The sequence below is a fragment of the Oryzias latipes genome, chromosome 21 (genome assembly GCF_053564925.1).
Source record: "Oryzias latipes strain Hd-rR chromosome 21, Olatipes_Hd-rR_3.1".
In the NCBI taxonomy this organism is placed as follows: domain Eukaryota; kingdom Metazoa; phylum Chordata; class Actinopteri; order Beloniformes; family Adrianichthyidae; genus Oryzias; species Oryzias latipes.
Genome location: NC_136257.1, coordinates 27,208,661 through 27,232,953, shown reverse-complemented (window position 1 = coordinate 27,232,953; position 24,293 = coordinate 27,208,661). Strand labels below are relative to the sequence as shown.

The window sequence follows — 24,293 nt, the reverse complement described above, 5'->3', positions numbered from 1 at the left end:
ATTGGGGTTGTGAGGGACTGTAAACTAGTGGGACAGCATGTAAATGGAGAGCTTTCAGCAGCGTTGAGGGGGAGTGAAGGTGGGGTTGCTCCAACAGTCCCGCACACAACTCAGAGGGGAATTTCTAATGAAGTGCTGCTGTTTTGCAGGAACTATGTCCTAGAAAACGATAACGATTTTTAGATTTTGGCTAAAAACAGCATAATCATAATTAAAAGACCACTAGGAACACTCAGTAAAATAGCTGAAAAGATCAATCAATCAATCTTTATTTATAAAGCACTTTTCATATAAAAGTATAACACAAAGTGCTTTACACTAAAACAAAACAAAATAAATAACATATAAAACAAGCATTAAAAGAAAAAGAAAAAATGTAAAAATAGGGCCCCCCTCCCCGTACCTACACACAACCCCCCACTTATTTCACACCTCCCACCCCCCTGACTGTTGGGGAAAAATAATGAGAAATAGGCTGAGCACGAACACAAGACGTTGGAAACGCTAATTGGAACCTCCCTCTCTGTGAACAGCCGCATAAATGCAGCATCACAGGCGGGGACCGCTCCACCACAGCTAAGCAGTGATGCAGTTTCCGAACCAGAGCCACAGTGGCTGAACAGCAGCCGACCCAGAGGGAGAGGTCCCAACTGAGGAAGCACCGGAAATAAAAATGAGAATGAAAAAGAAAACATATTGCTAGAAGCAATAAACAATAAGACATTGAAATAAGGTAAATTAAAATTAGAATAACATTACCAATCTATTGTAAGTTCATAAAACAAGATAAAATGGATAAAATACGTGAATAAAGAAAGATAAATAAAGATAAATAAATAAAGGTAGTATAAGATTAGCTGAAAGCCAGGTTAAAAAGATGGCTCTTTAGCCTTTTCTTAAAAACTTCAATGCTCTCTGCGGCTCTGAGGTCCTCTGGCAGACTGTTCCATAAACGGGGCTCATAGTGTTGAAAAGATGCTTCTCCGTAGGTTTTGGTTTTTGCAGTCGGAATGGTCAACAGACCAGTGCCAGAGGATGCCAGGGTCCAAGAGGGTTCATACCTTACTAAAAGATTGGATAAATAAGAAGGCGCAGGACCGTTAAGACATTTAAAAACTGTTAAAATTATCTTAAAATCAATTGATTTCAGAGAAGGTCTTTAAATGAAATAAGTGATTTCCCTTCATTAAGTTTCTGCTGAATTTTACATGCACAACAGCCTTTTAGAAACCAAATACTCTTAAAAGTGGAGAGACTTTAAAAAAGCAGGGAAAGATTCCTTTTTTTTAACTCTCCTCATAGTTACTGGACTTTCCCCTCTGCACGCTGACTGTTACAAAGTGCCATTCTCTCTTTATGAGCAGCATGTCTTAGTCTGCAGTGGCTTATGCTTCAGTTGCACCATGAAATCCAAAGACTTTGGGATTTGAGACGGCATCTGCCTACTCTTTGCTCCAAGTCTACTTCATCACACTAAGATTACACAATTTAATGATGGCTATTTACAAACTAATGGTTTGTTATTGTTCCAGTTTTTCTGGTAAATCTAGCTCACACATTTCTGTCACTGACAGTGGGGATAGAACTTTGTCTTCTGCTTCTCTGAGGACTTGTTTTCTCTTGTCATTGCAGCTGCAGTAAATCAATATGGAAGCAATTCTGTAGCATTAATAAAAAGCAAAGTCAAAACCAGAAATGCTTTTTCATTTTCAAAATGAAGCTGCATTTTTTGACTCAAAAATAAAATGAAAAAGCAATCCACCAAAATGCTTTTTCTTTTCCTTCCTCAACACAGCTTATTCTGTCACTTAATTAAAATGATAAAGAAAATGGTATTTGACATTTCATTTTAAAAAAGGTCCATGGTAAATGTGTAGCAAAATTCATTTAGAAATGTCTAATTTGACAATTAAAATGGATTAACAGAAATGCTTTTTAATTTTCAAAATGAAGCTGCATTTTTTGACTCAAAATTAAAAAGAAAAAGCAATACTTCAAAATGCTTTATCATTTCCTTCCTCAACACTGCTTATTCTGTCACTTAATTAAAATGATAAAGAAAATGGTATTTGACATTTCATTTTAAAAAAGGTCCATGGTAAATGTGTAGCAAAATTCATTTAGAAATGTCTAATTTGACAATTAAAATGGATTAACAGAAATACTTTTTAATTTTCAAAATGAAGCTGCATCAAATGCCTCAAAATTCACATGGAAAAGCAATATTTCAAAATGCTTTTTCATTTTATACTTAAAACCGCTTATTCTGTGTCATAATTAAAACGAAAATGCAAAGAGGGGATTGCATTTGCATTTTAACATCCACCCTGCAAAACTTGGAGCAATATTCATTTAGAAAAAGCATTAGCAGAGGGGAGGCGGGGCGATGACGTCACTGCTTTCTCCGTGTGTCCGGCAGCTGTCGCTGAGAGACCTGGTATGTCTGTGTTCGCATTAAGATCACCTAAAACCGGGTCCTGTTCACAAACCGCTGGACCTGGACTGCTCAAACCTGGATTTCTGGATCTTAATGCGAAAAATGCAGCAGAATGTTCCTTTAGCTCCCTCGTGAATCAGAAGCTGTGAATCGCAACCAAACTTCGGATTTAAAAACATATGATCGAGTAGAGCAGGCCCTTAATAATAATATTGACAGTAATAAAAGCACATTATGAAGATAGTCTCCTGCAGCTTCGCGCTGAGTGAGTGTTTTTGGTCCAACCAGCAACGTTTAGTACGGTAAAATCTGCTATCTGTTGATGGGGCTCCAGATGTCATCAAACAGCAAATTCAGCGCGAAGCTGCAAATAAATGTGTAAATATGTGGAAATTACATGAGTCTTTATTTTGTTCTGGACACTACTGGAAACACAAATTCATTTGATGGTTTCTCAGATCGCAGCAGCATTTCCGCCTTCAGCGATCATCGGGAGCTTCGCGCTCCGCTCTGCGAAGGCAGCTGGCGGTCCGCAGAAAAAATCTTGTCCGCGGTGCGTCAGGAGGAGGACCGCAGAAGGCGGACATGCTGCTATGTAGTCCTGAGAAGCTGTGTAAACTCATCAAAAGTTCACAACCAACTCAAAGCCGTCTTCTCTGCCGCTAACACAGTCTGCTCCTGGTGCGTGTGTGTGCGTCAGTCAGCAGCCGGACACACGGAGAAAGCAGTGACGTCATCGCCCCGCCTCCCCTCTGCTAATGCTTTTTCGAAATGAATATTGCTCCAAGTTTTGCAGGGTGGATTTGAAATTGCAAATGCAATCCCCTCTTTGCATTTTCGTTTTAATTATGACACAGAATAAGCGGTTTTAAGTATAAAATGAAAAAGCATTTTGAAATATTGCTTTTTCATTTGAATTTTGAGGCATTTGATGCAGCTACATTTTGAAAATTAAAAAGCATTTCTGTTAATCCATTTTAATTGTCAAATAAGACATTTCTAAATGAATTTTGCTACACATTTACCAGGGACCTTTCTTAAAATGAAATGTCAAATACCATTTTCTTTATCATTTTAATTAAGTGACAGAAAAAGCTGTGTTGAGGAAGGAAATGATAAAGCATTTTGAAGTATTGCTTTTTCTTTTTAATTTTGAGTCAAAAAATGCAGCTTCATTTTGAAAATTAAAAAGCATTTCTATTAATCCATTTTAAATGTCAAATTAAACATTTCTAAATGAATTATGCTACACATTTACCATGGAACGTCTTGAAAATGAAATGTCAAATACCATTTTAATTTTAATTTTAATTAAGTGACAGAATAAGCTGTGTTGAGGAAGGAAATGGAAAAGCATTTTGGTGGATTGCTTTTTCATTTTCTTTTTTAGTCAAAAAATGCAGCTTCATTTTGAAAATGAAAAAGCATTTCTGGTTTTGACTTTGCTTTTTATTAATGCTACAAAATCGCTTCCATAAATCAATGCTCATTCAGTCTGCTACCGCCTTTTAGGGTAGTAGACTAAGGTAAACTAAGGTAAACCTTTTTTTTACCCAATTAATTACATTTCAGAAAATAAGGGTTACAGGTCACAGCGGATAAGGAGTATTAACGCTGGTTCTTACTTCACAAAAGCAGAGCTCTTTGTCTCGCACGCTCGGTTGGAAGACAATGCTTATTTCTATCCCAGATCTTTCATACCCTTTACCCTGTGAAGTCCTCATAGACCACCCCTCAACAACTCAATGGCCATGACAGAAAAGGCTGTTTTAAGTTGATAAATGAGATGAAGAGACATTCAGTCTCTCCCCAACATTCACCTCCATCTGCTTTCACACTCAATTCAACTGTTTGACCATTTGACCATTAGCTGTTTAGGGGAACTTGGAGAACGTCAGCTGTGATGATGTGATAAAAACGAGCTGCTAAATCCATGTTTGGGGCTGATGAACACGTCATTTCTGTCTCAAAGCCATATGTGCAAAAATATATTTATATCATAGCCATGTCTGAATTCCCTCGCCAGACCCTTAAAGGACGATATAGTGCGGGACCATCAAGTGTCCTGGATTTTAATGTAGCTTTGACACTTGCTCGTGACTTTTTTTAAAAGCCGACGTCACCCATTTTGCCAGAAAAAAACCAGCAAAATAATAATATTTTACAAAGACTATTTCTGAATCCTCTGTGTTCTGATGATGAAAACGTCGAGGATTTATAAAGAAATTAATTAAAACAATTAAAAAAAAAAGATAAATCAAGCGCAATGCATTGTGGTCCACATTCACTAACCTAGTAAGCATCATTGACTGTATAGAAGAACTGGACTGAATGAGTGTGACATCACTCATTGAAAATGTCTCACTTCCAGGTCCGTTAAAGTTGAAGACTGAATTATAGCTGTTTATTTCTCATGGGATTTTGGTTTTCTGGAACCAACAGGTACTTCCTGTTTGGAACGAGTTGGGGCAGGGCTCACTCAGTCCAGCTGAGTGAGCTGGTGAGCATCGATGCACACTGTTTTTTTTGGAGAGACTTCTGGGAAATTTCAAGAGTACTGGATTTTAGAATTGTAGATTTTGACACCCCTGGGCAAACTCCCCACTGAGGGAATGAGGACAAAACCCATATCAACCTCTTATTGGCATTACTGCTGCGCTGTTTGTCCACCATTACACCAAGAAGCCAATCCGTGAAAGGATGGGGTAAAATGAAACAGCTTGAAGGCTGTTTCTAAATAAAACCAACTGAAGCCTTTACTAAGTAACCACTTGGTTACTTGGTTACTAATAACTCATCGGATTTCAAGTGTTGCCAAAAAAGTCTGGTTAAATGGCAAAGCTTTCTATTGAAAATTTGTGAACACTACAGGAACTACTCTGAGATTCCCACATCGGATGTAGCAGCTGTTAGAAACACCAGACAGGTCAGGATCTATTATCCCACTTAGACAAAGGGATAGCAATGGTTTCCTCCACTTTTCAAAAAACATTTATCTTCTTGTTAGGGAGATAAACTTGGTGCACCAAAGAGCTTCCCAAAGGTGCACTTTTTTCTGCACTAACAAAGGCTCAGCAGCTTATTTTCCTGTAACATTCTTTGAACTACAAGCACTGGATACTCCCCGAAAGGAAATAAATCCCCATGATTTACAGTCCCGACTGGATGTGGATACAGAGTGTACACTAGAGTGAAAAAGACTTCACTATCAGAGAGAACTGATCAAATAGAAGAAAAGATTTCACTTAAAACTCAAACATCAACACACCAAACCCTTTTATCAGAAAAAAGAGGTAACACAAAATCTTAATATCTGATCTCAGGGAGCTATTCGATCAAAGCCTTCTAAATCTGTTTGAGAACACAGTCTGCAGCTTCATGCTGTGAGAAAATATTGCACTTGGCAGTTTTGTTTTTCCCCTCAATACTTTCATCTAAACACTTCAAATATTGGATATTAAATCAAGGGATTCAGCTCTTTTTACGAAGTTTAGATGTAATATTTCCCCACATGAACAACACAATGAGCTACCAGTTTTAAACCACATAAACTATATCCAATACGTCATTGTACCTTTCAGCATCTTATATATGCTGTTAAGGCATATATAGCCCTTCATTATTTTTGCACATTATTGTTGTTCTACTTTTTTTGATCTGCTGTAACAATTGAACTTCCCCAACGCGGGATCAATAAATAATATCTTATCTTCTCTCACGAATGTCCTCAAAGAGCTACTATTTATGAATGACAAAGTGGTCAAAGTGTGATGAAGTTTCATGAGGCAGAAGTCAGTCAATGCACAGATGCCATCTTAGGTCCTGCGGCAAGATTTCAGCTTTGGGCACGAGTGCCACGGTGCAACATCCAGAGTTAAAAATATCTAAACTTTGAAGTACAAGATGCCCGTGTCAACAAATCAGGAAATCAGCTTTGGCACGTGACTCGATCAGTGGATGGAGTCCAAAATCAACATGGAGGAGAATCTGATTGTTCTCTTCCTGAACTTGATGATCCATCGATGCATTTTCTCAACCCACGTTTTCCCTTTTGGGGTCACAGGGCCTCCAGAACCTTAACTGGCTACTGTTGGAAGGGGTACACCCTGGACAGATTGCCAGTTCCACACAATTACTCAACCTGTGAAGCATGTTTTTTGGTATGTGGGAGGAAGCCAGAGTTCCCGGAGAAAACCCACGCATGCACGGGAAGAACATACAACTCCACATAGACAGGTCCCAGCTGAGATTTGAACTAGGACCTTCTCACTGTGAGGTAAAATGCTAACCACTGCACCACTGTGCAGAACTTTATGATAATTTTATCATTTGCATCAATACAATAGTTAAAAAAGTATTGTATTTTGTTCTTATTTTCATCTTTTCCCTCCTCTGACTAATGCGGGACAGCAAGTCATCAAACTGGATCACAGAGAGACAGAAGTACCGCTGAAAGCGGCCGTCATTCAGATGCAGCTCCTGCAGTAGATGATGAACCTCACCGTTTTGGGGGAATCTCTGAATGATCTCATGAAACCAGACATGGAGACGTGCCTTTGAGCTCTTCAAACAAATAAACCTAATCTTTTCTACATCGTCTGTGTCTTCCATGCATTGTAAACGAGATATACAGACACTGCTTCATGCAGCGATCAGGCTAAAAACATTGGCGGTTGCTCCTCCCACATCCGTCTGTGGCGTCAAGTTTATGAACACATTTTTGGACAAGCGTTGAGCTGCAAACTCTTTGTGTATCCAAATAGAGGCGACTGATGCGAATTTGACACGCAAATCGCATTCGATGTGACTGCAACATAAGACGTGTTTGTTTAAACTGCGATTTGTTTGCTAATAAAAAACTTTCTTGATAAGATTATTTTTCTTGGTGGTTGAAGTCTACTTTTGCTAAGCAGAAGAAAAGATCTTTTGATCTGAAAGTTTAAGTGGCTTCTTTTAGTGATTGTACAGCAGTTTTATGGGATAAAATCTGTTTGTGAGTTTCTAAGTGTACAATTATTTTTTTTCTGGGTGGTGACTCAAAAACTCAGGAGTTACGAGAAAAGTGTTTACAGCGTTGCTCAAGGGGCAAATAAAATCCCCTTGAAAAGTTTTCAGCAAAGTCTAAAGGAGCTGAGGCGCCCTCCACCAACATCTGCAGAAAAACTCTCTAGCCATGACCACCCAACATGTTTGTCATGAGACATCTGAAGAAATCAGATATCTTGTTGAGAAATATTTGTTAAAATGATTTATAGAATGACTAAGAAGTCTTTATGTTTTGCTTTAACTGACTGCAAAAATAGGAGATGTAATCTAATTTAAAAATGATTCAAATGTGGACTTTTATTCCAAACATGAAGTAATAATTAATGGATGACCAATACTGAACAACATATCTTTAACTAAAAGAAGATAAGGAGAAGTTTTTACCTTAAAGTCACAAAGATTTTTATCCAGGAGAGACGAATGGACTTCATTCACAAGTAAAGGTTTGACCTGTGTGTGTGTGTTTGTGAGCATCCTCCACGGCACTGTCTGTTATAGTCATTAGAATTCACCTTGCTGTGATTTTTTTGGGCTTCAAAATTCATGCAAAGTAAACCTTCACTTCTCTGATTTTAAGCCACACATGCATCAGGAGAACCTGCAAACTCCACACAGAAAGGTTCCCAGCTGGGATTTCAACCGGAGCCTTCCTGCTGTCAGGCGAGATCAATAACCACTGCACCACCGTGCTGCCCCTAAATAATAGTTTTGAAGTAACCCTACTTTAATTGAAATAGTGGTTTTGAGCACTCTGTTGAAGAGATTTATTTGGGTTCAGGTGTGGAATTTTACCTGCCTATTTGAAAATCAGAATTTTTTTGATTCAACGCTTCTCATAAGGAGTTCCCATTGAAGATGAGTGAAACCTTGAAGATATAGTTACCGTTTTTTTAAAATAATTCTTCAACGGGCATCACAGTTGAACTCTATTTGATCTGTATATAAAACACTGATTAAAAACTTGTCCATCTTATTTTTTCTCAGCCTTCGTTTGTTCTTAGAAAAGACTTTCTCCTGAAAAACTTTACAAAGCAGTTATAGTTGTTTCTGTTATCGAACTGTTGTGGATTTCAACACAACTTTGTGTGAAACCTGTGAGGATCAGAGCACTAGCTTATGGAAGTTTTTTTTTTCTTCTTCTAAATTTTCTGAGCATTGCACAGTTTGTGCCTGAGGTGAATCCCCTCCTGAGAAGATTGAAAACTGCCCTGAATTCTTTGAACGTGCCAAAAGTCTTCTGATCTTTTTTTCACTATCGGTTTTGTGTACATGTTGACATGTGGACATTTTTTTCAGCCAGCAGGTGTGTTGATAACATTTGAGTGTGTGTGTGGACAGGCCCCGCCCTTTTTGTACTACATTTGAACCTTACCGTAATGATAAACAACCAGTAAACTTGTTGCTTTATGCTGCTTCATAGTCTTATCCCCCCCCCTCCTATTATCACCCTCTTACCCCCCCCCTCTCTCTCTAACATCCCTCTCTCTTCTTCCCTTCTTTCCTTTTCCGTCCGGTCCAACACAAAAGATTTTCAAACATGATTGAAATTAATAAAGTTTGGCCTCAATTACAAAAGGGGTTTATTCAGTCATACCTTTGGTTTGTCTGAAGATTACTAACCCCTCTTGTTAAAGTAAAGTATGTCCAACACAAGAGGCCCTCAGCTCTCATCTGCCTGCCCAGCTGTTGGACAGGACACGTAAAAAAAAAAGAAAAAGAAGAAAAAAAAGTCTTCTGATCTTTTCAGAGCTCAAACTGTTTTTAAATTGTTTTATAACGTTCTCCAGATTGATTCTCTGCAGTATTTTGCTTATTTGGGAACATTTCTCGTGTATCTTTCTGCTGGCATCTTTGTTTTTCTGAGCAGCAAATTGACAGACAGATTACATGGAGATTGCACGCATGCTGAAGATCAGTTCACCAAAAATGGCAGATTATCATCTTGAATTCTTCGACGTCGCAAGTGCACAGCTCACCTGCTTTTCCACGCACGTGTTCTTAGTTTTGGAGAAACAGAAAATGTGGAAAAAAAGGCTAAGTGTAGCTGTTTTTCTTAGACATTTCCTGAACTTTGACTTAGATTATTTTTAAATGTTTGAATCAAACAAAAGTTGATATTTCATTAGGGAAAAATAAAATCTCAGAGGTTGGAAAAAAATAAACTTGAAACCACAGAGATTCCCTGTCTAAGCATAGTAATCCTTAGCCTCAGTTGTTTCACATTCACCCCGCCAGTCATGTCTGAATAGGACTAAACTTTTAATCCATAAATCAGGCTGAAATGAAATGTGTTTTTGTTGTTCCTTGATGTGAGAACACTGATACTGGTTAATTGGATCCCATTTCTCATTAGATCATGTTTTCTCTGCTCTACCTATAAAATGTGGAGTATATTATATAAGCCCCCAGCCTGGCCCCCTTCCTGTCCACATGATCTTATTGTTCCACATCTCCCCACAAGAGCTGTTTTCTCTGAGTGGAGCTTGTTTGTTGTTCCCAGAGTCTCCAGATCCACAACTGATGAACTTTCTTAGATTTTTAGGGTTTTGATTGATTTAATTTTAAATACATTTTTATATCTATTTTGGATCTATATTTATTAGAAATCTTTTTCCACTGTGATGGACTAAATGTTGTATATGTTTTCACTATGGAATTCAACTTTAAAGTATTGAAGACACTGAGGAAAATCTGTGTTTTTTTATACTTAGTCTCGAACCAAAAAGAGCTTTTGAGAAATCTCTGTGTCCCTGACACAATCAGACTTTTTTCCTCCCAGTACCCCCTCCACACGGCAGAAAAAAAACAACAAAAACTGATCATTAGCATTAACAGTAGCTCTAACCGCCGCACCCTTCCGTTTCCCCTCTCAGATCCTGACCTTCCAGACGTTAAGTTCAAGGCAGAGAGAGGCTTCAGAGACGCTCTCCGTCTGAGCATCACTACAGACGCGCCTGAGCCGATTGTTTGTTCAGGAGTTCAGAATCAGCAGCTGCTGCGAGGACAGAGGAAGGTTCGAATCAAGATAATGGAGAAAAGTTTCCGATTAATAATCAGTGTCAGGAAAAAAGCCCAAACATAACAGCACCTATACGGCTTGAGTTCCTGCAGAGGTTAATGGAAATGTGCGACTTATTTATGGAAGAAATTCTGCTTTATGAATCAGTGCTCTATTACTCCTGCAAATGACCAATAATAAGAACAAATTATTTATCCAAAGTCACTTTGTGTCCTCATGTTGTGTTTTCTTTAGTGGGGATGAGCTTGATGATTATTTTATTTCATTATTTTAAAACTAACTAACCCTTGTGCTATCTTAGATGACCCCACCCTTACATTGACGTGTTCTCCCTACCATGACAAAGGTGGATAAATGTGGAAAGATTTCATGTAATCCATGGACGCCAGTGAAGATCACAAATCATTGAAGAAAAAAGGTTCAGCGCACTGTCTAGTGGGTCTAGATGACCCAACTCCCAACGTTAAAGTGCCTAGGATAGCACAAGGGTTAATAATGGCCTTCAGAAAATCCTACAAAGCATACACAATATCAACAAATGAATTTAGCTGTTTATGAAAACAAAAGTATAATTTTCTTTTTATTTAAAGTTTGGATGCAGCAAAGCTCTATTCTAAAGAAAAGAAAACGAAGGAACCCCGTCTGGACTGTTCTAACTGGGAAATTTCGCAGAACTCTAATGGTGCACCTGTGTTGAAAGAGATCCATTTTGTGCCTGAGACACAGAGCTGCTGCTGACAGAGCTCTGCAACTGAGGCTGAATTAACAGATTATGCTACAATTCTTTCAGACAACCTCCTATTTCAGTATTAAAAATTCCCTTGGGGTGTTTCAGGCAAATACAGGAAGCCTTATGTTAGCGAGGCAGCGAGAGGCCGATTTACACATGGTAGTTATTTACCTGTTTTCATTTACTCGCCTGATTATTTGTAACCTAATGAAAGAAAAATGACTTACCTTTTCCCAACTAACATGATTGCAGCACTGTTTAACTTGGATCAGGTTCAAGTCCTCACAGTTTTTATTTGATCTTTTACCAAATATCTCAGGGTTGTGATCACTTCCACTCTGAGTTTTTTTTTTTTTTGTTGTTTTTGTTGTTCTTTTTTGTCCTGGGGGAGACATGATCACATTCTTCACAAGTTTATCCATGGACAACTTTTATTATCTAATCAATATGATTTTCCTTTAGCAATTTTAAATTCTGCTCATGAATTTCCCAAAGTTTATCCTTTTAAAAATTCTCATTTTAAAAATATAACACATTAATTGCCCTTAGAATTATGTTGAAGGAGAAATTCTATAAAAAGTCCTCTTTTTTTCCCCGAGTCTTAATTTTAGGATTTTTTTTTTAAATATAATTTTTCACTGATAACTTTTTGGTTAAGGAGTCTTTGGGAAATTGCTTTGTGACAAACAATAAAACAGCAGCTCAGCCAGAGATGTCTTGACTTTAACATAATCCAAGACTGGAAAAAAAACAGAAAAATAAAAACTGGTGGCTTGAAATAATAAAAAATAATCAATTAAAACATGTCATCTTATTGTTATGTCTTCTCCTGCTCCAATCTTCTTTTGATCTATTGAAAAAGCATTCCCAGTGATCTTTTAATTTTGAATAGGCCGTTTTTAGCCAAAAAAAAAAACTAGTTGTTTTCTCGGACATGGTTTCTGCAGAGTAGGAGTTTATCAGAGATCCACCTCTGAACTGTGGGCGGGACTGTCGGCACGGTGGAAGCCAGTCCACATCATCCATCTGTTCATATTCTCTCCCGCTAGCTTACAGCCCCTCACAACCTAACTTTACTGGTGCAACAAAATGGCGAGCAATATTGGAGCTTTTCAGCCGGGCAGTTTTTTACCAGGCAAACGAAGACGTACATGACTCTAGTCATCTGCAAGCGGATGCATTGGAATGAAACGGAGCAGGCTGTTGATTGTAGCACCTATGTCCCTTTGTAAACTTCTACTTCATTTGAATTAAGAAAGACCCAGAAATGCAATTTTTATCTTAATTTTCTTTATGTTTGTCCTCGATCATCAGAAAAATGCCACAAGAACATACTAATCACACAGAAAATATGATTTTTCTTGCAATGGGTCTTTAAATAAACAGGATCCAAAAAATACAAAGCATGGTGTACTTGACCATTGGGTCATTTGATCTCTTGTTCCATCTGCAACAAATGACTCGGCCTGTTGCTGATCAGAAAATCAGCGTGAAGTATGTACGTTTCAGTCACTAAGGAAACCCACAGAGAAGTTAATGAAGATGAAAAACCCAATCGTCCTTTTTTTCCTCCCCGCGTTTTTCCTTCTCACAGTATAAATGACAGTGTTTAAGATTTCTTTGACACTTTTGATTACCGTGGTCACCCATAAAAGAAACCCAACTCTGGCTCTGAGGCCGCCTGAAGGACGTCCTCATATCTCCTGGAAACCAACAGCAATAAACACGTTTGCAGGAACTAACTGATTGTGTAGGCCTGTTGCCATCTTCAGCCATGGGAGCTCAAACACACTTGTTATATTTTATAATAAACCATTCTTAAAAGGTAAAATACTGCAGGTTTTATGTTGAAATGAACCTTCATTTTTTTTGTTGTTGTTCATCTTTTAAAAAGTGACAATTTGAACTGTTAAGATGATTGGAGCTTTCATTTAAAACCTTACAAAATCATGATATTTGATTTTTTTTGTAAGAATTCATTCATGCCTTCCTTTTCTACTTTTAGCAGACTGGCATAGCGTGCGTGTCATCAGAAAAACAAACAAACAGAAAAAGGCATTACGCAACCTGAATCAAAACTACGGGGGTGTTTTCAGATTGAAACTATGTCAACAAACCTCCACAGAAAACAGGAACAAAATTCCAAAAAGCGAGTATGAGTTACATTCCTGAGCTTTTCCTGCTCCGCTAAACCAAAACAAGATGCTTTCAATGGTGGCCTTCAGTAAATAGAAGCCTCCAGTCAGCTTGTGTTTTTGGCAGAAGGTAAGGAATGCTTTTTAACTGCAGTTAGAAGAAGGACCCCTTTAATTAAGCAGGTAGGCGGGGTGCGTGGGGGTGCATTAACCTTGATCATAAACCAGACAGTTCAATCACCTCTTGCTCATCTCGTTCAGACTCTTTATGCGACATGCAATGAATCATCATCTTCCCTCAGCAGGTTAAGAGACTCGTTCTGCAGATGAAGGACTTTTTTTTCTTTTTCTTTTTAAACCTACTAATAAAACTTCTACGACTGTCAGAACCGAAGCTTGTTTTACTGCCTTGCTCAGAGTCTCCTGAGGCCCCGGCTCCCTGAAACTCAAGTATGCTTTAACCTTTCTGCAAAACTCCATGCATCATGCCTGCCTGTCTGCTAAGGGGCTTCATGCTAAAAGTGTTTCGATCACTGCAGCAGCAACACAAGACGTGGCCAAAACTTGTAAATGTCAGATTCGGTTCAGTCCATCAGACTGTGAGATGCTCTTCATGGTTTCAGCTCCTCTATGAAAAGCGGAGCACTTTAATTCCCCTCCACACCCATCTGAGAAGCATTCAAACTATTTCAGTGGATCTAATCCAAGGCCATCATAAATGAAAGTTGCATTACTTTAAATCATGACATTATAATTAGCAGCTGTCTGTCCAACATTTCCTCCCCCCAAAAAACAAACAAACTGACAACTGATAAACAGAAAATGTGATTAAAAAGTTGTTGTTTTTTTAATTGCCAGGATAAATATAAAAAAAGCAAGTTTCATCACCTTCTGCAAAGTTTTCACATTTATTTGGAATCATTCAGTCTATAAATTTGTTTTATTTTTGTTTGTTTAGACAGTGTCAGAAGAGCTTCACCTAATACCTTCCTGGACTTTTGGTCCGTTCCTCCCTGCAGAGTCTGTGGCGCTGAATCACGAGCCGTCGTTTTAACTCACGCTTTTAGCATCACCCACACGTTTCCTGAGTTTAAGGGCTTTGCAATGGCATCACAACTTGACAAGTTGCAACATTTTGATGCAACTACACAACTAATGTGGAGCTGTAATGTGAGTTATGGTTCATTTGGCAATCCCATCTGGGTCCAACATTTACCTTTTTGGATGATGCTGGCTTATTTTAAGCCCAAACACAACAACAATCACTGACAAGAACAATTCGCTGGTGTTTTTTGTTTTTTTTTTTACAGTTTCAGCTTTTTAGCACTATCTTTACAGGGTTTTGTAGAGATTTCTTTTTCAAGTTTGAAACACATCATTTTTTTCAGGAACTCGGAAAATATCGTAAGTGTGATGTTTTTGGAGCATAAGCAGCATAAGATGCAACAGATATGTGAAAACAGTTTTTCTTCCAGATGTCTTGGTTTATTGTTTTTTCTATAGTTACATACAAGGAGGCCCTTTGGTTTGAAGGTGTGCTTTGAATTGCATCCACAGCTCTACTTGTGGTAACTCAGTTAACTAATACATTTCTTTTTTCACATTTCTTTTTACATTTAGTGATGTATTTGACATTAAATATATATATATATATATATATATATATATATATATATATAGCTGTAATTATATATATAACTGTAGTAGCAGCAGGAAAGTAGAAGATTATTTTGTTGTACAAACAGCCTGAAAAAGAGCTCAGATTTTTGACATTTTTTTCTTATTTGTTACGACTTTATTTAAAAAAAACACTTCTTCTATTCGTCAATTAATTTTCTTTATTAACCAGACTTCCATATTGACATGCTCAAAAAAAAAAAGAATAAAAGTAAATACAAAAAGTTAAACTATGTTTATAAGTGGAATTCATCAAAAGCGTCTGTCGCCATCTAGCGATAAAAGATAAGTATTGTCTGATTTGCAAAGCGGAAGTGTGAGCTCCGAACATGACTTGTACACATACAAAAAAAGTAAAACTTTGACCCATTCTCAGAATTAAATATCTAATGTTTTAAAATCAGTTAAAAAATAACAGCTGAGAATTTGGTGTAACTTGAAACGTGAATGTATTTAAACCCTCCGTTTTTGTGTAACTCCAAAAATACAGATATGGTTTTAAGCCATTGCGTTTTATTTTGAAGGCCCTTAGCGGAAGTTGAGCAACATGTATCTCACAATTTGTCGTTTCGTCAGTGCCGCTGCCAGGCTGTATGCACACACCAAGCACAGCATGGCATACAGTGCAAAGATAGGTCCATCCATCCTGAGCAGCGACTTGTCCTGCTTGGGCAGCGAGTGTGTGCGGATGATGGAGTGTGGGGCGGACTATTTGCACCTGGACGTCATGGACGGGTCAGTTCACAAGTACTGTTAGCTAGAATGCTAACCGCTAAAAACTAGCAAAGTACAGAATTAGTTTAAACCAGAAGAAAGTTAAATTTATTAGTTCAAAGTAAACTTGGGTGAGGTTAAAATAATGTGTCTTTAAAGAAATATCGTTCCTTTTAGTTTTACTATTTATTGACAATTTATCGTTATTGGAAAAGGCACTTTTTCACACGTTAGCAGCTAAGGATTTCCCAATTCGATTGATCTTTTCCTCTTCCCCCACGAAGGCATTTTGTCCCCAACATCACATTTGGTCACCCCATGGTGGAGTGCCTTAGGAAATGCGTGGGCCAAGACCCCTTTTTTGGTGAGAAATCAGCCGCACACTCACTGGACCACAAAGCTGATTTAAAACTGTCCTGCTGTTTGAGGTGCAGAAACAGTGTAGTGTTGTCACAGATATGCACATGATGGTGTCCCGACCGGAGCAGTGGGTGAAGCCCATGGCTGCAGCAGGAGCCAGCCAGTACACCTTCCACTTGGAGGCCACAACCAACCCTGGAAACCTCATCAAGGAGATTCGAGAAAGCAGAATGAAGGTGAGGAAAGAAGACTTTCTGGCTTTATAGTCAAGGGTTTTAGGTAGAACTTCTGATGTTTTAGTCTTTGGGGTGGACTAGAGAGGAGCAGTACCTGAAGTGGAAGTTCTCTAATGAATGCATCAATGTTTGAGTCACGGAAGACGTGAAGTCTTGGTAAGAAGGGGTTTATTATGCAACAGAGAATGCAGCAACACGGATGTTCTGCATTTAGAGAAAAGGAGTTTAAACACAAGCAATGGTGGAGAAACTGCAAACTGCAGCATTGCTATGAGGCACTATGGTATTTAGATACAGTCACGGCTCAAAACCTTTGGGGAAACGTTTGCAAAGTGCTGTTAGCAGGTTGATTCCTTTTAACACCCACTCTAATGAAAATGAAGCTTAGAAATTTTCATTTCTTTATTCAATATGTTGTCAATCAGCTGCAGCCGAAAAAAATGCTGCGTAAAAAAGCTTGTAGCTCTACAATAGTCAGACCACAAGCTCCCTGCTCCGCTCCATTCTGATGCCTCCACTTGCAAACAAATAGATCCGTGTACGTCTTGGTTTTCCTCGTCTGAGCTGGAATCTGGATCAACACTGTACAGCTGGATGGCTCCAACATTACTCACCGTTTTTTTTGCATGCACGTGTAATGTCAGGTTGACAGTGTGAGGGGCTGTAAGCTAGTGGGAGAGGGTGTAAACAGAAGGATGACGGGAAGCAGGGGCAGGCTCACTCTGCACCAACAACAACTCAGAGGTGAATTTAGAAACTATGTCCTAGAAAACGACACAAAAATGGCATAATCATAATTAAAATACTACTGGGTATGCTTTTAAAAGAGATCAAAAGAGGATTGGAGTGGGTCTTGAAGTATTGATTTGTTTATAGCACGGTGCAAATCACTCGATGCAAAAACATTTTAAAGATCAATTTAAAAGCAAAACAAATAATACAAACAAAATTACATTTTAGAAAACAATACAAAAATTAAGAATTCTAAAAAACTAAAACCCAGTTACAAAAAAGAAACAAAATAAAAAGGAATCGTTTCAGAAAAACAATGTAATTTCCAGAAATCGAAGATTTGGGACGTCACTGATGAAAGGAAGACGTTTGGTCACCTTTTCTACAGGAAGTTATTTAGCATGGAAATATGGTCAAAAGATATTTCATTAAGCTTCTGCAAATGTGGGTGATTGCTCAATCAAGTCTTTATCACAGTTTTTCAAAACTCTTCAACAATCAGTGATGTTCTGGTTTCTTATTTAGTTTCATGTTTAACATTTCAAAATTTTGATTTCTGAAAACAAGGTTTTTGAATTTTTACTTTAATTGATAAAATGTAAATGTATTTATCATTTGGTTTGCATTCAGAATAGTGATATTTAAAATGGTTTTGCATTGGGTGATATGTTGATGGGATTTGCACTTCCGGGCCACCGTACATTCCAGTTCCAAAATCCATTGCGTATATTAGCGGATGAAGCAGGAACCTGTATTTCAGATTAAAATCTCTCAACTGACCAGCCTGTGACCCTGAGGGGTCAGCATGGTGGTTCCTGTGTGGGCTGAAGGCTTGCATGAGCTGTCAGAACTGCGTGTTGTTGGCATCTATGCGTTCTGACAGAGTGTTTGTGCTTCTTGTTGTAGACTTGTTGTACTTGAGGCATCCACATGCAGCCCAGACTGTCAGCAACTGATGTGCTCTGTAAACACACCTTTGAACACAAAGTCCTCAGATTTGTGTTTGCTTGAGCTGCGGCGTGTGACGGGCGGAGCTCCTCTGCAGCTCAATCTCATCCTCTGACATGCAGATCTGTGGAACAGCAGAAACATTGACAGAAGCCTTTTTTATTGAAGACGCAGCGCCTGTCAGGCAGAAAAATAAAAAAGGGGAATAAATAGAGCAAAAATATTTTTTCCTTCTTTTTAAAACTTGTCTTTTAATCCCCAAAATCCATTTAGTAAAACACTTTTTAAAGTTCTAATGTAAGATTTCCTGACATGTTTCAGAACACCACATTTTTGATCCCGTTTATATAAACATTTTATTATGCAGCTGTAGGAATTATTTAAAAAAAAATAATTCAAGATTTATGCTGCAAGTTATTGGAATTTCTTGGAAAAGACATTTAAATGAAGGTTATTATTATCATTTGTAACTATCCAAAAGTTTGTGAAAAATGTCTCAGATTGTTTGCCTTGTTTCTAAAAATCCTAATGACCACATGTTGCACACACTGTTCATCAAATGTGTTTGAAAAAGTTATAATAAGGATCATGAAAAACATGTTTCCAACCACATGCTGGACCCTTAACCATCATTGTTTGATTAAATCTTTTATTTATGCATTTTGATCTTTAAAATATGTTAAATCTGATCGAAAAAAACCGGAAAATCACAGTATTAAAAAATTGTTTTGTGTAATTTCTTACACTGTTGTATTTTAAGTAAAAATAAATGCAGTAATGCTTGAAATAGAGCTATAAATGTATTATTAATGGTTGTCAAAACTACAGAGGGATTAATTCGATGGATACAGCAGACGGATAGTCAGGAAACTGTTAGGAAAATATACTTTGAGGTACTTTTTCACATTTTCCTTGTTTTCTGGGGGGGTTTTTGTATTGAATATTTTCCTGGATTATCACTTTTTTCTGGATCAAGATGATCGGACGAGCCGTTGACTTTTGCAGTGTCTCATTTAGGACGGGTTCAACCATGAGGCGTGCTGAAACAGTTCTGGTTTGCTGCAGGTGGGGTTGGCCATCAAACCCGGGACTACGGTGGAAGAATTGGCTCCCTGGGCCAACCAGATCGACATGGCTCTGGTCATGACTGTGGAGCCCGGTTTTGGAGGACAGAAGTTCATGGATGACATGATGCCGAAGGTAAGAACAGAGATATGAGCCAGGTTTGCAGCTTGTTCTGTGGATCTTCAATGTTGGTCCCTCTATCCTATTTATTTGATGCATAAAATCAAGCAAAAGTGCAAAATTAACCCTAGTGCTGTCTTGTGGGGTCCAGATGACCCCACTCCTAATGTTAACGTGCCTCCGAGGCATCTGGACCCCACAAGACAGCACAAGGGTTAACATATTTAACACATATGAGTAATTGCGCCCCATAAAAGGAAAAAAATGGTTGAATCAGAGTTTGAGTGAAGCTGCTTCGTCATCACTCAGCAGTGGATCCGTTTCCCACTCGGCTTCCTCGTTTCCAGCCTCAGATGTGGCTCTGCCTCCTCAAAGCTCTGACTCCCCCCCCCCCCTCAGAAGGAGCCTGCTGCATGCCAATGTCTGCTGCGTCTCTCCAAACCTCCCTTTCTGCTCCCAGATGAGCCGCCGCCGCTGCTGCTGCTGCTGCAGCTTCAACAAACGTCCCGCTTCCTAGTCTGAGTTTCTCTCTTTTGCGTCCCGCTGCACGCTCATTAAACTTCTGCTCTTCTGATTTTTTATTTATTTATTTTTTATCTTGAAACTGAGACATGAAATACCGTCAAAAGTCCCAGTTAGAGGAGTGGCGGATGCGGCGACTTGGATCTGCAGAGATGGCAGACTGTAATGGGAGGTGTCAGGAGTGTGAATGCTGCGTCAGGAGTGTGAATGCTGCGTCAGGAGTGTGAATGCTGCGTCAGGAGTGTGAATGCTGCGTCAGGAGTGTGAATGCCGCAGCAGTTCTGTCCGCCATTTGCTTTCTTAAAGTTTTACAGACTTTTTTTTTTTTCAAATCAAAATTGAATCCAGTGAAGGCTCCTCCCACTCAAACCTACAAGAAAATATTATAAACTCCTATGAAAATGGTGGTTTTAGTGTTTTTCACGATTTTTGTAGCATTTTTCTGATGATGGAGGACATTTATAAGGAAAATGAAGCTTAAAGTTGCATTCCTCACTATTTCTTGATTCAAGTTGTTGTGAATCAGGAGCAGACGAAAACAATGCTGTGTGAAAAACTGTATTTGTACACAGAAAAGACGCTGGATGGGCCTCAAGAATCTAAAAAGCAAAATACACAGATGTTAGCATCTGGCTCAAAGTTGTACGCTCGGATAGCTCCAATATTGCTCGCTGTTTTTGCTGCAGCGCTAATGTTGGGTTGGGGGTGTGAGGGGCTGTAAGCTAGCCGGAAAGTGCGTAGATAGATGGATGATGGGAAATGCGGGTGGGGTTACTCCGCACCATCGGCCCCATACAGAACTCTGAGGCGAATTTTTAATGATCTACTGTCGCTCTGCAGAAACTCTGTCCTAGGAAAGAAACACAAATGGTTTTAATTTGATCTAAAATGGAATGGGGCTTTCAAAGGAAATAAGTTATATGAGTGAGTGTTTCTTTGCAATAAAGTTTAATCTACGGATGACAAACTGTGTAGTGATTTAGCCGAAAGTGAAGTTTAATGGTTTAGATGAACAATTTCTGACTGACATAATCTAAATGGTCACTTTGTTTATTAAAATAATTAAAAAAAATACTAGTTTATCTTCTACCAAAGAAATAATTAGAGAAAATGAACCTGCGACGTTAACAGTTGGTGACAAAAACATTATTTTCATTCCTTATTTGATATTTTGTTTTTATCTATTGAGTGAAAGCTGCATAGGTCAGCTTCCAAATCCACAAACATCTTACATTATAAATATCATTTGTTTGTGGATCTAGGTGTGTTTTATGTTCAATCTTGTAAAGAGAACGTCTGAGGTGGAGATTATACACACACAGATTAGAGTGTAGGAATGTGAGTTGGCTGTAGGGACAGTTGCCAAACACTGGATGTTGTCAGGGACCGCCGCCACAGAGCAGGACAACACGTAACAAATGCAAGATGGGGGATGAAGCATTTCTGCTGCCGCAGTGGAGCCTCTGGTCGCTAAAGAAAAGTTGGGACTAAAACCAGGTAGATTCTTTAAAGACCCACTCTGATGCAAATCATGTTTTTGGCGTTTTTAACATGTTCGTGTGGCTTCTTTCTGATGCTGGAGGACACATATAAAAAAATTTCAGCTCAAAATGCATTTCTGAGTATTGCTTTATTCATATCGTGGCGAATCAGAAGCAGACAAAAAAAGCTGGTTGAAACAGAGCTTGTAGAAAATACACAGGAAAGACACAAGGGCCCTGCTCCCAACTCAGCAGCGGTAAGGGGAATGGGGGGTGGGGTTACTCGACGTCAATAGTCCCTCCCACAACTCAGAGGCAATTGTTTTATGAACTACTGCCGCTCTGCAGAAATGATGTTCTAGAAAACAATAGGTCTTTTTTTTTATCGTTTGGCTAAAAAAGTGAATAATCATAGTTCAAACCTCACCAGAAATGCTTTGAAATGAATGGAGTGGGTTTTTAAAGTTTGAATCGTCCCAATATCTCCAGAGAAATGGTCAAAAAAGCTGATGTTTGAAATGATTTTTTTCCATTTGGGATAGAATAATCATAGAATGATCAGTTTTGAAGTGGGACAGAGTACAAATTGATCAAAGTTGGCAGAAAGATATGAAGTATTTTTCCAAACTTCAGTAATAACTTTTTTTACATTTTTTATTTAAAGCGGACTTTTAGCAGAAAGTGGTTAAAATATTATGTCTGTTTTATTGACATCTTTTCTTTCTATGTAACTAAAGAGCGTCTGCCTTCTGTGCATGCAAACAGGTGAGCTGGCTGCGCAGTCAGTTCCCTTCGTTGGACATCGAGGTGGACGGGGGGGTCGGTCCCGACACCATTCACAAGTGCGCCGAGGTAAAAGATCAGCATTCTGTACGCCCGGATCGTTTTTAGTGTTACGCACGCCTCACCTTTCGCGCCTGTCTTGTCCAGGCGGGGGCCAACATGATCGTGTCGGGCAGCGCTGTGATTGGAAGCGACGACCCGCGCTCCGTCATCGCACTCCTGCGCACGGCGGTGGCCGAGGCAATCCAGAAGCGCTCGCTGGACCGCTGACATCCTGTGGACCGGCCTCGGCGTGGACTTGTTGGGGTGGCGGGGGCCGGAGAGGCTGAGTTGTGCCGGTTTGGATTCCGTCAGATATAAGATGAGGCTCTAACCTCCGAGTCTCATCTCAGCGCAGGATGGCGGATCATGGAATTCAAGATTGGAGCAAAAAAAAAAAAACTGCAGAAACATTCCGGAAAAGATCGTCTGTCGTTTCAATCATTCATGGAGATTAACTGAGTTAATTGTAAAAGTTTGACTATTTTTTCTTCCATTAAATCTTGTTTAAAAGATAAAAAAGGTTGAACAGTTTTGCTAAAATTCTAAGTGGTCTTATTCTTTGATTTATTCCCCAAATTATAGTTTTGGGAAACATTTTCAAGTTTAGTTCATACTATAATAACCCTGTAGTCATGGAAACGATGTTAGATCTGCAAAAAAAAAAAAAAAACTAATGTGAATTTCTCCAATTTGCAAAGCAGTTTTAGTTGTTGGTTTGACAGCAGCTTGAAAATGTTTCTCTGCTAATGAGAAACACGCATCTGTTTTAAAAGAGGATTAAAAGATTCCTAAATGCTTAAAAGTTCAAGCTTGAACCTCTCAATGTCAAAACCGAACTTCTTCTGCCACGACTGAACTCCCAAATCAATGAGCACACAGAGAGGATAAAGTTGCTCCTTTCGTAACATCATGATGGAAATGTTGCCGGTCAGGCAGCAAAAGAGAACCTGAACCAAAGGATGTTTGGAGGCAAATGTTGTCGGAAGCTGCTTTGCTTAACAAATCAGTTTACATGTCAAGAGTCTTTTGGCACATTTTCTGCTCTGACATAGATTGACCTTTATTCTCTCAGTTCTGGTTAAAAATAAAACATCCTCAAACCTCAAGAAAAGAGATGCCATGAGATGAAATTGACCTTTGCTGCAGTGTCATGTTTTTCACACTAGGTGGCGACTATGGACACAAAAATTGATTAAACCTTTTTTTTTTTCCTCGGGGAAAGCTTTGACACAACTGCATAAGAGAAGATTCTGTAATCAGTTCTGTATTCAGCTTTTAAAAATGGTAACGGATAAGAATTTTTCAAAATAAAGTTCTGAAAACAACCAAAATCAGGCACATTTGCTGATGTGTGTGAACATCATCACGCTTTGAAAGAAGTTGTGATCAGCATGAGTTTTTTTTTTTTTTTTAGATCAGTGTGCTCCGTCTGACTTGACTGTAGAATCTGCCTAATGAGGACATCCGGAAGGAGCGGACGCTAATGCATCTTCATCTCTTCATCTTGCTGAAAGATGCTCTTCTGTCGATGGAAATTGCTCATTACAAGCTTCAGTCTGCAAACAGCTCACTCTCAATAATGCAGCACATGTCCTGGAGGCAATTACAAACCTGCTCAAATATTGATGCTTGAAATCAGTGTTTTCGTTCTAAATGATATAGTGTCATCTTTGCCCAGTGGGTCGGGGTGTGTTTGACTGTCGGAGCCGTGCGCGTGCCACTGAAGTGAGCAACATGATACATGTATTTGTAAATGATTAAGGAATCTCCTGTGACAAATTTCAGCTGTAATAGATTGTGACAGGCGTTTTGTATGCCAGTGTGACTGCCGCCTCACACAGACAGCGCTGACTGGAGCGAGGGAGCTGTCGGCACCTACACATGCTCCACACTTCTTCAGCCATGTTGGAGCCTCATTATCTGCTAACTGACAGTTGTTGTCTCTCTCCAGATTGCCTTGCAGTCTTCACACACCATTTGTTGATTGTTTTGAAATTAAAAAAGCTGGAGAGAAAAAAGCTTGCTCAGTCACAGATGAATAAAAGAAAGTGCAGGCTTTTACTCTGAGAAAAGGCGTTGGAGCGTCATTTATACCATGGTCCGGGTGAATGCTCGATTCTGATTGGCTGCTGGGTGTGGATACATTTCTGAGAATTCACACTTTGTCGGCCATCAGTTTCATATGCAAAGTCTACGCAGAAATGTCTCAGCAGGGATTTGAACCAAGGCTTCCTTGCTGGGGGGGT

General features: G+C 38.9%; 1 protein-coding gene across 1 annotated transcript; it reads left to right on the top strand.

Annotated features, from left to right (window-relative positions):
• Positions 1-13,455: 13,455 nt before the first annotated feature.
• rpe (ribulose-5-phosphate-3-epimerase) lies at positions 13,456-23,378 on the top strand. Its single transcript, XM_004081792.5, has 6 exons — positions 13,456-15,779; positions 16,043-16,122; positions 16,215-16,354; positions 19,100-19,234; positions 21,988-22,074; positions 22,153-23,378. The coding sequence occupies exons 1-6, from the start codon at positions 15,592-15,594 to the stop codon at positions 22,273-22,275; spliced, it is 753 nt and encodes a 250-aa protein (XP_004081840.1). The 5' UTR covers positions 13,456-15,591; the 3' UTR covers positions 22,276-23,378.
• Positions 23,379-24,293: the final 915 nt, after the last annotated feature.

Excerpts from the sequence above, each read along its gene's own strand:
- rpe (XM_004081792.5), top strand. The coding sequence starts at position 15,592 with ATGTATCTCACAATTTGTCGTTTCGTCAGTGCCGCTGCCAGGCTGTAT. Across the intron at positions 15,780-16,042 it reads CACCTGGACGTCATGGACGG|GCATTTTGTCCCCAACATCA; the intron begins GTCAGTTCACAA and ends TCCCCCACGAAG. Across the intron at positions 16,355-19,099 it reads TTCGAGAAAGCAGAATGAAG|GTGGGGTTGGCCATCAAACC; the intron begins GTGAGGAAAGAA and ends GGTTTGCTGCAG.